General features: G+C 37.6%; 1 protein-coding gene and 1 long non-coding RNA gene across 17 annotated transcripts in view; one reads left to right on the top strand and one right to left on the bottom strand.

Annotated features, from left to right (window-relative positions):
* The window catches only part of MBNL2 (muscleblind like splicing regulator 2), a 175,019-nt gene extending 166,804 nt beyond the window's left edge, over nucleotides 1–8,215 (top strand). For all 9 annotated transcript variants that reach the window (XM_003928208.3, XM_010338804.3, XM_010338802.3 and 6 more), the window contains one exon: nucleotides 5,410–8,215. In XM_003928208.3, coding sequence (XP_003928257.1) covers nucleotides 5,410–5,424 — 15 coding nt within the window. In that variant the 3' untranslated portion in view covers nucleotides 5,425–8,215. The remainder of the gene's footprint in view (nucleotides 1–5,409) is intronic.
* A 2,295-nt stretch (nucleotides 8,216–10,510) lies between these two features.
* LOC104651432 (uncharacterized) overlaps nucleotides 10,511–16,073 on the bottom strand; it is a 41,759-nt gene continuing 36,196 nt past the window's right edge. For 6 of the 8 annotated variants that reach the window (XR_012514305.1, XR_012514302.1, XR_012514304.1 and 3 more), the window contains one exon: nucleotides 10,513–15,920. This is a non-coding gene — a long non-coding RNA (uncharacterized LOC104651432). Of the gene's footprint in view, nucleotides 15,921–16,073 lie in introns of all 8 variants that reach the window. The other 2 variants (XR_012514300.1, XR_012514301.1) reach the window with 2 other exon arrangements.

The following is a 16,073-nucleotide window of genomic DNA, read 5'->3' as shown; positions in this document are numbered from 1 at the left end:
TGAGTAGCTGCTGCTACACCCCTGACCTGGACTATTCACTTACCTACCTTTCCTGCGTGGCCCCAGGAGGCTTAGTAGTAGACAGAACGTAATCTGGTCCACTTTTTAATAAGCTTGACAACCACTGCACTGTGAGCCAGTGGCAGGCACTTCACTGAGGACACTGGAATTATTAAATGGCTGCTCATAACATATTTGATAGAGGCCGGGTGCAGTGACTTACGCCTGTAATCCCAACACTTGGGAGGCCAAGGCAGGCGGATCACAAGGTCAAGATATCAAGACCATTCTGGCCAACATGGTGAAACCTCATCCCTACTAAAAATACAAAAATTAGGTGGGTGTGGTGGTGTGCACCTGTAGTCCCAGCTACTCGGGAGGCTGAGGCAGGAGAATCACTTTAACCAGAGGCAGAGGTTGCAGTGAGCTGAGATCGCACCATTGCACTCCAGCCTGGACAACAAGAGTGAAATTCTATCTAAAAAAAAAAAAATTGATAGAGAAATAATCCATTTGATGTTTTTGAAGCTATTCATGCTTTGTCTTCAACAAATAAATATGAAACTAACCAGGTACTGGAATCACATCGAGGTAACTTGAGAATGTATATTGAACAGAACCATCAGATTCTTAAATCCAACCACCTAGGGGAGATGGTTTAATTCACTTAATATGATTTCTTTTCCTTATTGATAAACAGACTCTATTGTAGCCAGCTAATATTTTTGCATCATAGATACTCTTGTTCCAACGAGAGGCACCACTGAAGATTTATAAAAGTACTCGTGATTTGAGATCAAGTGTATCTTTGTCTTAAAAATAGAATCAGATTTTATGGGCATCAGCTATTCTCATTTTGGTCTGTTCTCCTTTTAGTGGAAAAGGAATTTAAAATAATGCTTGCAGTTCAGAATTTTGATTTACCATACTAGATAGGCTAGAATCTTCTTTAATAATTTCACTTCCTTCTTCTGTCATGGCACTCTGTTACATAAAACACTACTTACTTGATGGAATGGTCTCCCAGGGAGACAAATAGAAATAGAGCTTGTTGACTATCTTTGATTTCTTTCCTATCATCATAGTTTGCCAACACTTCTCAGCAGCTGAGGCAGTGGCACTGTGGTTGGGTAAGGTATTCTGTTGCTGTAAGCAGACACGTTTGCAGCATCCACGTGGAGGAGGCCTGGGGCAGGATATGGTTGACTGCCCAGGCAAGGATGTCCTGAATGAGCAGCCTCGCAAGTCCCCCAGCAATTTCCACCCATCTAGCCCCTCCAGATAGTCCCACTGTCTCCCCTCTAAAGCTCCAACCTGCATTTGTTCTAGGTTCCACCTCAGGGCCTTGCCTTTCCTTGATTCCCAAGCTCACAGGGGTTCTTCTGAGCACCCTTCTAAGCAGGCACCATGTGGCACCAACATGCTCTTTGGAACCTCTGCTTCCCCTAGCCCTATCTCAGACTGTCCCCAATGCCCTGGAGGGGATACCTTCACCAATGAGCAGAGTGACCTCTCTAAGCTCATGCTGGTTTCTGCCAGCACTTTGTACATTGTGTAAGCTAGTTAACATTATGCATGTTGGCTTTTCCATGTCTGTGAAATATGATCACAATACTGACCTAGGTCATAAGACTCTAGCTTGTAAATTCTCAGAGTCTCCTGAAAATTGAGGGAATATTTCTTAAAATTCAAACAAAGAAAAGGGTGCTTCAGAGAGGAGACTGACAGAAGACCCAGTATGGTGGCTGTTTCTCTGACTTATGCATACCCTGGCAGACCCTATGAGTTTTCTACTTCCTTTTCAAGACAGCATGGGGTCCTGTGCCTTGGAGGTTGAGTAGGGAATTTTGGGGTACCAGCCTCGGCTTTGACCAAATGCAGGGCAGGAAAGAAGTGACAAACAGTTGGTCTGTTGAGCTCACTGTGGCGAATTGTATTTTAATTAACATTTTAAAAAATGGACAAATTCAAAATTAAGGTTAATCTACATCAGATGTGTAGCCCATGTGCCAGGGCCACATGCAATCCTGTTACTTTAAGAAGGTATGTTTTGTACCTGTAATGAAATATTCAGGCACCCTGTGAAGGTTTTCATCCTCCTGAGCACAAAAACCAAAGACAGAGAAAGTATATATATTATATAATATATGTACATATGTAATATATATAATATATATATAATTGGCATGGGATAAAATCTCTTAAGAGGTAACAAGAAAGCACACAAAAGGTATCTATTTATCTTATTTTAAATTATATTTGTTTAGTGCTAAATCAACATATAATCTGAATAAAGAAAAGCCATGTTAAAAACTAGTAGCCCAAGGTGGGAGGATCACAAAGTCAAGAGATCGAGACCATCCTGGCCCACATGGTGAAACCCCATCTCTACTAAAAATACAAAAAAAAAATTAGCCGAGCTTGGTGGTACGTGCCTATAGTCCCAGCTACTCGGGAGGCTGAGGCAGGAGAATCGCTTGAAACCAGAAAATGGAAGTTGCAGTGAGCCAGGATCCTGCCACTGCGCTCCAGCCTGGCGATAGAGCCAGGTTCTGTCTCAAACAAACAAACAAACGAAAAAACTAGACAAAAGGTTCCTCTTTCCCTCAAAGTAACTTCTCCTCTCCCTCCCACCAGCCCCCACAAGCACACACACTTAGCTCTCCATTTTCCTCTTGTCCTGTGCGTGGTCTTCCAGCTGGATCTTTCCCAGACTCCCCTGGGGCTCTCCTGTGCCTCCAAACTACAGAAGTTCAATCAGATGGGCGCTAGTGATACAAGAGGCCTTCAGCTGATAACTGTTCTTGATCTGTTCTGTCTACATGTTCAAGGTATATTTCACCCCAGAGTGCAGAAAATACAGACTGTATCAGCAAGCTGTATTTCTCAGGAAATATATATATATATTTTTTTTTCCTGAGAAATAAAGGTATTTCCAAGAAAAATGCTGCCACCCAAAAATGGAACCTATGAGGAAAAACACCCAAAGTTTTCTCACCTTCTAAGATTAAATCTGTTGCACCTCTTGAAGTGCACTGATGCCAGGAGTGTGATCCATTTTTTATACCACATGACGGTCTAAGACAAAGACCAGGGGATGGCCAGAGTTTTCTGGCCTAATGCCAGGCAGCAGTCACAGCTGAGAGTTCAGTAGTATCAGGGCTCACTTTTATTAATGTCTTTATCCATATAATAGCTCTTGGGTAGACTGGGGCAGAGGGGAAAAGCAGTCTGGGTGAGACTAGTTTATGCTTTCAGTTAGCTGCAAGACTGATTTACAGTCCAATTAAATTTCAGTGGTCATTTATGTCTCTGCATCAAATACAAGTTCAAAGCCTTGCTGTAAGTAATTTCCATAACCCACGTTTGCCAGTGCTGTGCTTTGCATAGAATACTTCTTTTCCAGATAGTTAGGAATTTCATTCTTTATAGCATTTTAATTTCAGCAAATAAGTTCTAAAGTAGGTATTATTATATATCAATTTAAGAAACTGGCTGGGCACAGTGGCTTATGCCTATAATCCAGCACTTTAGGAGTCTGAGGTGGGAAGATTGTTTGAGTCTAGGATTTTGAGACCAGATAGGGCAACACAGCAAGACCCCATCTCTACACAAATAAAAATAAAAATTAGGCGGGCATCATGCTGAGTGGTTGTAGTCCCAGCTACTCAGGAGGCTGAAGTGAGAGGATTGCTTGAGGCCAGGAGTTCAAGGCTGCAGTGAGCTATGATTACACCACTGCATTCCCAAACTAAGCAACAAAGAGAGACTCTGTCTCAAAAATAAATAAATAAATAAATAAATAAATAAATAAGAAAAAGAAATAAACTGCAAATATTTTTCCAGAGATATTTCAGAAAGATTTTTTTCTAAAGTAAAAGAAAAAGAAAAATCAGACACGATGTGGTGTCCTGGGGTGCATTCTTATTTGGAAAACTTACAGATAGGCTTGAAGCTAAGGTATGAAATTGAAAATTTTCTATTTAATAACCAAGTATCTAAATCTACAGAATGTGAATATCACCTATCTGCAGTGATAATATTCAAAGATAATATTCAAATATTAGATGCTACATTTACATATAAAATCATATCTTATTAATTTTTTCATGTCTATTAGTCTACAAGACAAGGAATGCAATTTTTCCCAATTACTTTTAGATTCCTAGGAATATTTAAGAAACAAAAAATGACCATATCTGAAGTTTTAGGTTTCCATTTACTATAAATATTTAATGTAAATGAGTTCTTTCTCTATTTTTATGAATTCTATACACATCTGTCTGTTTCAGTAAAATAAAGGATAGTCATATTTATTTCACAAGAGGAACTATTTGCATGTACTAAAATTATTGCATATAAAGTACAGAAACACTCAAAGGGAAAAAATATCCATGTGGAGAAATTCTTACATAATGGGACAATATATTGTGCTTGGCAAAATAAGGCTTTTGTTGGGAATGGAATCCTAGCATGCAGGAGTATTAGCTGACTCTCATAAATAAATTTTACCACTTATTTCCTAAACAGACTCTTGTTTAATGAATAAACACTTTGCTTATTATTTCACAAAATTTGGTCAAAGCATTGGAAAAGATTAAATAGTTTTGTTAGAGTGTGTTAAAAACTTGGCTTTTCACCTTGACATTTAATAGATTGGACCACACAGGCCAAATTCCCTCACTTTTGCAAAGGTATGGAGCTGGAAATGAACGTAGACATCAGACTCAAGGGACCACAGCTTGCATTTGGTAGTTTACCTTTATCCGTGCTTTAGGTGCTTTTGGGCATACTGAGAACTTTTTAACTGCTTTATTACACTGTTATCCCTTCTACTGTTTGATATGTGATGTTTATACCTTGAATTTGAAATTGGTTGTTGCTATGTGTTGGGAACAAAATTACTTTTGATGGGAATACATCTTTGAATTGCAAATGCAAGTTAATAGGTAAATAATATCTGCTTATTATAGATTTTGAAATATTTATATTTAAGCATTGCAAATGACTTTCAGTACAAACAGATTCTCTGATTAGACATTCTGATCACCATAGCAAATATTAATTGGACAAAAATATGAATGTATAATAAAGAGCTATAAAGCAAAAATGTTAAAAAGAGATTGTGGTCTAAACATGCATGTCTCTCTATATGCTGCCACAGTTTTCCAGAAAGTACTGTGCATTTGAATCATAATTCTTTATGACGGCCACATAGCAGAAGTGGTTAAGTGTAAAATTTTTCAGCATGATGGGCGGGTATTGTCCAAAATTATAATCGCGTCAAAATAATGTGAAATTGAAGAAAATTCTGATTTTCAAATGTCTATTTTTGAAGAGTAAAACTTAAACTCATTATTTTTCCTCCCAGAAGGATGCCTAAATCATGCCTGTCTTTCTCTTTAACAGATAATTCTGAAATAATCAGCAGAAACGGAATGGAATGCCAAGAATCTGCATTGAGAATAACTAAACATTGTTACTGTACATACTATCCTGTTTCCTCCTCAATAGAATTGCCACAAACTGCATGCTAAATAAAGATTTAGTTCTTCTGGACAGACCACAACTCTAAGAAGCTAGTGCTGCTATCTCATATATGAGTATTAAATATGGTATGCTTAGTATATTCCAACCTAAGATAGTTAACTACCTGAGACCAGCTGTGATGTTTAAAGACATAAAGGATAAAGTTTACTTTTAAAGGGTTTCTAAACATAGTTTCTGTCCTAGGAATATTGTCTTATCTCCATAACTATAGCTGATGCAGAAAGTCCAGCCAGCCAGTTTACTCATTTCGATTCCGAATATTTCAAATTTAGCAATAAACAATTAGCATTAGTTAAAAAAGAAACATATTCCAAGGGCAGGTTTGATTCTAACTCCAATTACTGTCATGTCACTTACCCACTGGATCAAAGGGTATGTTTCACTTCTTGACAATATAAATGCTGCAGCAAAGACGAGAGGTGAAGTAAAATCGATACCTGACCTGCAGGTCTAAAATTTGAACGGAAATTCAAGCACAAGTACTGGGGACACATCAAAGTGTGGTGTTTGGTTTGCCTGGAGATGCCGCGTTGAATCATGTGATTCTAGAATAACATTAAATAGATTGAAAAAGAAACTTTGCACGGTATGAGCTTCATACCCCACCAAACAAAGTCTTGAAGGTATTATTTTACAAGTATATTTTTAAAGTTGTTTTATCAGAGAGACTTTGTAGAAGTGCCTAGATTTTGCCAGACTTCATCCAGCTTGACAAGAATGAGAGGCCCATGCCAACAGTCTAATCTAAGAGATTAGTCTTTCAAACTCACCATCCGGTTGCCTGTTACAGAATAACTCTTCTTAACTAAAAACCTAGTCAAACAAGGAAGCTGTAGGTGAGGAGATCTGTATAATATTCTAATTTAAGTAAGTTTGAGTTTAGTCACTGCAAATTTGACTGTGACTTTAATCTAAATTACTATGTAAACAAAAAGTAGATAGTTTCACTTTTTAAAAAATCCATTACTGTTTTGCATATCAAAAGTTGGATTAAAGGGTTGTAACTGACTACAGCATGGAAAAAAATTAGTTCTTTTAATTCTTTCACCTTAAAGCATATTTTATGTCTCAAAAGTATAAAAAACTTTAATACAAGTACATACATATTATATATACACATACATATATATACTATATATGGATGAAACATATTTTAATGTTGTTTACTTTTTTAAATACTTGGTTGATCTTCAAGGTAATAGCGATACAATTAAATTTTGTTCAGAAAGTTTGTTTTAAAGTTTATTTTAAGCACTATCGTACCAAATATTTCATATTTCACATTTTATATGTTGCACATAGCCTATACAGTACCTACATAGTTTTTAAATTATTGTTTAAAAAACAAAACAGCTGTTATAAATGAATATTATGTGTAATTGTTTCAGACATCCATTTTCTTTGTGAACATATAGTGATTGAAGTATTTTGACTTTTGAGATTGAATGTAAAATATTTTAAATTTGGGATCATCGCCTGTTCTGAAAACTAGATGCACCAACCATATCATTATTTGTTTGAGGAAAAAAAAGAAATCTGCATTTTAATTCATGTTGGTCAAAGTCGAATTACTATCTATTTATCTTATATCGTAGATCTGATAACCCTAATCTAAAAGAAAGTCACATCCTAAGTGTAATCTTACATAGTGCTTGTATCTTTGCATTTGTTTTAATTTGTGGAAAAGTATCGTATCTAACTTGTATTACTTTGGTAGTTTCATCTTTATGTGTTATTGACATTTGTAATTTTCTCAACTATAACAATGTAGTTATGCTACAACTTGCCTAAAACATTCAAATGTGTTTTCTTTTTTCTGTTTTTTTTTTTTTTTCTTTGTTAATTCATTTAAACTCATTGAAAACATAGTATACATTACTAAAAGGTAAATTATGGGAATCACTGAAATATTTTTGTAGATTAATTGTTGTGACATTGTCTTTCTTTTGTTTCATGATTTTGATTTTTAAAATTATTAGCACACAACTATTTTCAGCCCTTTAATAATGGAGCATCAAAAACATCACCTGTATCCCCAAGCAAATATAGAAGACTGTATTTTTTACTATGATATCCATTTTCCAGAATTGTGATTGTAATATGCAAAGAGTCATAAATATACCATTTACAATAAGGAGGAGGCAAGGCAAATGCATAGATGTACAAATATATGTACAACAGATTTTGCTTTTTATTTATTTATAATGTAATTTTATAGAATAATTCTGGGATTTGAGAGGATCTAAAACTATTTTTCTGTATAAATATTATTTGCCAAAAGTTTGTTTATATTCAGAAGTCTGACTATGATGAATAAATCTTAAATGCTTTGTTTAATTACAAAAACAAAAATCACCAATATCCAAGACATGAAGATATCAATTCAACAAATACTGTAGTTAAGAGACTAACTCTCCACTTGTATGGGAACTACATTTCACTCTTGGTTTTCAGGATATAACAGCACTTCACCGAAAATATTCTTTCAGCCATACCACTGGTAACATTTCTACTAAACCTTTCTGTAACACTTAAAGAATTCCCTCATTCATTACCTTACAGTGTAAACAGGAGTCTAATTTGTATCAATACTATGTTTTGGTTGTAATATTCAGTTCACTCACCCAATGTACAACCAATGAAATAAAAGAAGCATTTAAAAGGATTGTATAATCTTCCTTCTTTTTGTGTTGAGACAGATTGATAATTTGCCAAACAAAATGGTTTCACCTTCACACAAATAGTATTTGGTAATTTCAAAGAAGCCCAAACTCTGGTTTTCAAATAGGAGAGTGATAGTTTTTGCTTTTGGCTTTGGCTTTTTAGCAGCAAGAAAAACAATTAAAAATGATAATTTGAGAAGTATTTGTAATATTCTTTAAAATTAGAAGTAAAAATGTATCCCACCACTTAGCCCTCTTCTTCACATCTCTGGCCGATAATGAAAAGATATCGGATCAATGGCATCAATAACTAAATAAATGGGAAACAAAATGTCAGTTTCAGGAATAGATTCTAAGAAGGTCCCATTAGGATACAATTCAGGCTTCTGTAAGAGCTTGATGGGATAACATGACTCAGACCTGAAGCTGCATAACAAGACAGAAAGGTACGTTCTGATCTATGCAGAGGTCCTAGCTGGGTGGCTTAAGAATAGTACAGGAATCCAACAAAGAGAAGGTGATGAGGGTCCCTGCTATCCCGTCAATAACCAGACTCCTCCTAAGAGGTGGTGTGGGGGCAAAAGGAGCAATGGAAGTTCCTTCCTCAGCTTTTTGAGACCCACCATATTTCTTAAGGAAGGTGCCTATTGGCCTTTTGGGTAGGAACATTCCTTGTCATGCCGAGATTGACAGAAATCACCTCCTCTATGGACCAACGCAGGAACAAGAGTTTTTCTCCATGGCAGATTGAAAGCTTTAGCCCCCCTGAGTGGTTATGATAGGACAGAAAACACACATATTCAGCAGATAAAAAGAAAGATGCTTGTATTTTTTAACTATCCCATCAGGATTTCCAGGAATAAAAATACTTGTAACACCTTTGCAGATTTTGAAAACATGGCTATATATTTGGATGAGTGATTTTGTACTGTAACACAGAAGAAAACCTATCTCATCAGTCACTCCCCACAAAAATCATTCTGTTAATAGTAAGTTCAAGATGTCAACTTCAGAGAGCAAGTTATTATTTTTAAGTGAAAAATCTAAGACAAACTGTACACCTGGTTTCATCAAGTATAATTTCTATCAGTTGACTCAGTATTTATGGTACTACATCAAAATCAAAAACAAAAACCTCTCAGGATAAAAAAAAAAAAAAACTATCACTTCAGCATAGAAAATATTTAGGTATAAAATATCAATTATAATTATCAGACAAAAGAAAAGTGTCATTTCAGTTTTGGGCTGTCCAAATTAAAAATGATGTTTCAGTGCCACAGTGAACATACATGTGTATGTGTCTTTATAATAGAACGATTTATAATCCTTTGGGTATATACCCAGTAATGGCATTGCTGGTCAAATGGAATTTCTATATCTAGGTCCTTGAGGAATTGCCGTATTGTCTTCCACAATGGTTTAACTAATTTACACTCCCACCAGCATTGTAAAAGAGTTCCTATTTCTCCACATCCTCTCCAGCATCTGTTGTCTCCAGATATTTTAATGATCACCATTCTAACTGGAGTGAGATGGTATCTCAATGTGGTTTTGATTTGCATTTCTCTAATGACCAGTGGTGATGAGCATTTTTTTTCATGTTTGTTGGCCCCATAAATGTCTCCTTTTGAAAAGTGTCTGTTCATATCCTTTGCCCACTTTTCGATGGGGTTGTTTTTTTTCTTGTAAATCTGCTTTAGTTCTATGTAGATTCTGGATATTAGCCCTTTGTCAGATGAGTAGATTGCAAATTTTTTTTTCCCCTTCTATTGGTTGCCAGTTCACTCTAATGATTGTTGCTTTTGCTGTGCAGAAGTTATTAAGTTTAATTAGATCCCATTTGTCTGTTTTGGCTTTTGTTGTCATTGCTTTTGGTGTTTTAGTCATGAGTCCTTGCTTATGCCTCTGTCCTGAATGGTGTTGCCTAGGTTTTCTTCTAGGATTTTTGTGGTGTTAGGTCTTGTTTAAATCTTTAATCCATCTGGAGTTAATTTTTGTGTAAGGTGTAAGGAAGGGATCCAGTTTCAGCTTTCTACACATGGCTAGCCAGTTTTCCCAACACCATTTATTAAATAGGGAATCCCTTCCTGCTTGTTTTTGTCAGGTTTGTCAAAGATCAATGATTATAGATGTGTGGCATTACTTCTGAGGCCTCTGTTCTGTTCCATTGGTCTATATCTCTCTTTTGGTAGCATTACCATGCTGCTTTGATTACTGTAGCCTTGCAGTATGGTTTGAAGTCAGGAAGCATGATGCCTCCAGCTTTGCTTTTTTTTTGCTTAGGATTGTCTTGTCTATGCAGGCTTTTTTTGGTTCCATATGAAATTTAAGGTGTTTTTTTCCAGTTCTGTGAAGAAGGTCAAAGACCTGGAACCAACCCAAATGCCCATCAATGATAGACTGGATAAAGAAAATGTGGCACATATACACCACGGAATACTATGCAGCCATAAAAAAGGATGAGTTCATGTCCTTTGCAGGGACATGGATGAATCTGGAAACCATCATTCTCAGCAAACTGACACAAGAACAGAAAACCACACACTGCACGTTCTCACTCCTAGGTGGGTGTTGAACAATGAGAACACATGGACACAGGGAGGGGAGCATCACACACTGGGGTCTGTTGAGGGGTGGAGGCTAGGGGAGGGACAGCAGGCGGCTGGGGAGGTTGGGGAGGGATAACATTGGGAGAAATGCCTGATGTAGGTGACAGGGGATGGAGGCAGCAAACCAACATGGCATGTGTATACCAATGTAACAATCCTGCAAGATCTGCACATGTACCCAGAACTTAAAGTAAAATTTTAAAAAATGATGTTTCAAATCAGAAATATACTCTTTATTATTAAAGTTCTATTGCAATGCCACAGATATTAGGGGCAGCTAGGAAAACCAAAATAAAGTTCAGTGTTCCGATACTTATAAGAAGACGATACTGGTTCCCTACAGAATGATTTCTTTACCCTACCCCTCTCCCTGCCTCCAAAATATCCTACGATGTCTCTGAAATATTAGGCAATTGTTGCTGGACTGGTTTATCTCCATAGAAATGACTGAGTCACCGTGAATAAGTATGATTCACACAGAATAAAACATAGTAATGATTCCCTCTCTGCTCTTAGCTGGGGAGATAGATGGCAGGGATGGGAATGGGTGGAATTGAGAATGATCACCAGGGACCTACTTATGTGCCAAGTTCTATGCTAAATATTCTACATATGTTTCTAACAAGCCCACCCTGTGTTGGAGAGAATTACTAACAGCTGATAAGTGAATTCTAACTGCTACAGAGATTCCTCCTCAAGGTACATAGAGATTCTGCTGTGAGAAGCATCTTGATTCCAGATCAACACTACCAGCGTCTGACCTTAGGAGTGACTAGCTGCCCAGCTCAGCTGAAAACCTCTGTCCAGTACATGTCGAAGGTTTGACCAACTGGCATGTGACTTCCATTTCCTCCGCTGTCAGCTACTTTGAAAAAATGTCCCCCATTTGAGGTGTCCCTGTGCACCCACCATGTAAATTGTATAAATGTTATTTGGCCTAAATTATAATGAAACCATTTCGGATATCCCATCAAATCTGTTGAACACCCATATAGCTGTTACATGAAATAAGGCATAAACAGAGAGTTCACACACATTTTACATAGTCCTTAGGGTTACAAAGAATCTCTTACAACCATAATGTAGATAAAAAAAATCAAGACTCATAAAAATTAAGTAACTCTCAAGATCACACAGAGCAAGCCCTAGCTTGCCCCAGCTCTACAGCCAAGTTGAAATGAGCTTTATTTGTGGCGGCCTTCAGGTCAAAATTTTCACCAAAAAATTCAGAGTAAGACATTCACCCAGGTTTCAGGTGAAACTATGATAAGAATGCTTTACTTGGTTACTTAAGATGAGGATATTCTTCCCTATTCCAAGAATATGATTTATGAAATGTTTTGAAACTATGGGCTACAAAGAACTGTGCTACATTTAGGATATAGCCTAATTCTTTATTAGGACCAGAGTGAATAGATGGAATGTTACATTGTGCCATTACCCCAGTGTTATCCAGAGTTTTTGTTGGGTTGTTTGTTTGTTTGTTTATCAAGCTTCTATATGGTCCTCCTGAAATAAACTATGTAATGATGGTCATTGAATTTTTCCCAATAATAATGTGGCATTAAGTCATGATGCAGCTAGTCACATAGAAGCAGCACCTAAAAAGATATAACTTGAAAGTCTCAGGAAAATAGCCAGAGAGAATAAATTGCTGCATAAAGGCCACACATGAATGTGTATACCCCTGAAATCCAATTGTATCCAGAGAGGCTGAGAAATTGAATGTGTGATTGTTGTTGATCCCTTTTTCTCATAACTTTACTGTGGGTTTTTCCAAGACTTTATTTTATATAAATGAAGGAAGAGATTTATATTTGTCCTTGTGTGTAAACTAACATGATCTAAATCAGAGCAGTCTAACTTTTCCTTTGCTAGAGAATATTTCCTTCCAACAAAATCTCGCCCCACAAAAGGGCACAAGCCAAATCGGAGCGAAGTGCTCTGGTTGCAGGAAGTCCTTTCCTGAGATCCCTGAATAAGCTCTACAGACCAGAGATGGAAACCCATGCATTTAAATGTAAAATGTGTGGCTTTACAGGGCGAGGGAGTGGGGGTGGGGTGGAGGAATGTATTCAAAGTAGCATGACAGTTTAGGAAAACTGCTTCTTAAGCTCTAAATACGTCTTAGCAAATTGATCAGATATATACAGAAGTAACAAACATACTACAGAATAAATATATTTTCAACACTCTCACATGCATATATTTATATAGAGAGCAATCTAAACGCATTAGCATTTATAAACACAAAGTTGAATGTTTTTCAGAGCTACAGAAAGGAAAGATCAGTGTCTGCATTCCACACACAGCAGTTTTTTAAGAGCTGGTTAAAAACTAAGTTCTGGTCATGCTGCCCACGTTTAACTCTCGACTGTACTTTTTAGCAGCTTCTAGGTATCAGGGTTTTTTCCACCAATAAGCCAAGTCTCACAATCGAATGTACCTTGCTGGGACATAATGAGTATTAAATGAGATAATATATGCTGACCAGATAGAGCAGGACCTGACACTTGGCAAGATTTCTGTGAATATCAATTATTATTCTTAAAATAATATTAAAATGAGCTCTTGCGTTTCCCCCTAAGTATTTATTTCCTTTTTCTGTCCAAACATCTCTTGGCAACTAAGAGGTTCTTCTTCTATTTCCTCAATGATAATTAATGCCAAAAACTGATGGGCAAATTATAGAAAATTCCTAATAACAAATAATGAGCCAGATTATTTTTGTGGAAACCTATAATTACTTCAGTTCAACAACTGTTCACCGAGTACCATCTAAGCCCTGCTAAGCCATTGAAGGGGTGTGAACATGGCCAAAGTCCAATGCTCTACCCTCAAGAAGCTTCTCATGCGGCAGAAGAGGAAAGATAAACCTGTTAAAAATAGAGAAAGGAGGCCGGGCGTGGTGGCTCACACCTGTAATCCCAGCACTTTGGCAGGTCGAGGAGGGAAGATCACAAGGTCAGGAGATTGAGACCATTCTGGCTAACATGGTGAAACCCCTTCTCTAATTAAAAGACAAAAAATAAGCTGGGCCTGGTGGCACATGCCTGTAGTCCCAGCTACTTGGGAGGCTGAGGCAGGAGAATCGTTTAAACCAGGGAGTCAGAGGTTGCAGCGAGCCGAGATCGCACCACTGCACTGCAGCCTGGTGACAGAGCGAGAATCCATCTCAAAAAAAAAAAAAAAATAGAGAAAGAAGGAAGAGTATTGTATCAATTTCCTAGGGCTCCCATAACAAACCACAAAGAAGGTGGCTTAAAACAACAGAAATACAAGGCTGGGTGCGGCGGCTCACACCTGTAATCCCAGCCTTTCAAGAGACCGAAGTGGGTGGATCACCTGAGGTTAGGAGTTTGAGACCAGCCTGGTGAAACTAAAAATACAAAAATTATCTGGACATGGTGATGCGCACCTGTAATCCCAGCTACTCGGGAGGCTGAGGCAGGAGAATCACTTGAACCTGGGAGGTGGAGGTTGCAGTGAGCCAAGATCGCACCGCTGCACTCCAGCCTGGGCAACAATAAGAACAACGAAAGGGAAAACAATAGAAATGTATTCTCCTACAACTCTGGAGGCTGGAAGTTGGAAATCAACGTGTCAGCTGGTCCGTGTTCCTCCTGAGATTCCAGTAGACTCCTTCCTTGACTCTTCTAGCTTCTGCTGGTGGCTGTCAGTCCTCGGCATTTTTGGTTTGCAGCTGCGTGACTCCAGTCTCTGTCTCTGTCATCACATGGTCTTCCCCTCGCAGGTCTCTGTCTTACATTATCTTATGAGGACACTGGTCATATTAGATTAGGGCCCACTCTAATGACTTCATCTTAAGTCGATTACAACTGCAAAGATGCTATTTCCAAAAAAAAGCCACATTCACAGGTATGGGGTTAGGACATTAATGTATGTTTTTGGGAGGACATAATTTAATCCATAGCAATAATAAGGGGTTTGAATAAAGATGGCTTTCTATAGATTGCAAAGTATTAATAAAATGCTTTGATAATGGTTTCTGTTGCTTTTCAGTTAGGAGATATCACCCACAGGGAATATCATGACCAAAGCCACAGTCCCTCAAGGAGAGCCTTGTGGGGTTTTGTTTGTTTGTTTCTGTTTTGTCTGTAGAATGAAGCAATTGGAATACAAGACCTTCTAACTTCCATTCTGAATACAAGAATCTGTGATTTATCAAACCTAGCACATGCCTGACTGAACTCAACATTTATTGTACTTGGCAATTTTGATTTGCAAATATATTTTATTGTTTACAAGTTTGCACTGACCAGACTAATTTTACTTAGTCTGTGTTGCAGGGGTAGGCCCTTTCTTTCAATACACATGAGAAACTTCAGTAACCTTCATAAGAAGTCATAGTTAAGCTTGGCTCAAAAGGCCAAGCGGGCTATCTGATTGCAGCAAGAACAAATATATCTAGCATTTTTTGTACCTTATGTTGTGATCACCTCTTAACATGAAGTGTCTCATTTAATCTTCACGATAACTTGATTGGTTGATTCTATTATGGGCATCCCGATTTATAAATGAGAAATCCGAGGACTGGAAAGTTTAGATAACTTAACAAGTCACAAAGTTTGTAGTGAAGTGAAGATTCAAACACAGCCAGTCTGACTCTAGATCCCTAGTGTTTTGCTACCTTACTACTCCAAATGGGGTCCACGAGCCAGCCACAGGACTACCTGAAGCCTTGCTAGAAATGCAGAATCCCAGGCTGCACCCCAGACCTACTCCCAAGGGACACACATGCACACTAAGGACTGAGAAGTGATGCTGTGGTACTCAGGACCGACCCCCTTTACATGCTCAGTTGACTCTGCAAAGCAATGAATGAAAACCAGTGACAACACTGGACTATTTTGATGTTCCTTGTTAGTAACTACATTCAAAAGAATTGTGACTAGATGCAAGATATGTCTCTGGTTTTACTCTTGCTCCTTCTTGATCTGCTCTCCATATGGCAGCCAGCACCTTCATAAAATAGAAATCCGATCTCACGGCATCATTCCCATCAGAGATAGATCCAGGCTTTGTGAGGCTGGAAGCTTATAAAATTGGGGAAGGGAGTTCTTAAAGAAAAAGAATCCTGAAATAAATATAAAGTGAAATACAAAAGTAAATATATAGAAAAGCAACATGCCATTTTTACAAATTATCCATTGGACACATTACTATGATATGCTTTATTTAAATTTCTCACTGCATTGCCTTTGATTACATCCTCACATGATAACACTTT

This window comes from Saimiri boliviensis, chromosome 16 (genome assembly GCF_048565385.1).
Source record: "Saimiri boliviensis isolate mSaiBol1 chromosome 16, mSaiBol1.pri, whole genome shotgun sequence".
Lineage (NCBI taxonomy): Eukaryota > Metazoa > Chordata > Mammalia > Primates > Cebidae > Saimiri > Saimiri boliviensis.
The sequence above is the reverse complement of the archived record's forward strand: the minus strand, read 5'-3'. Positions and strand labels throughout refer to the sequence as shown.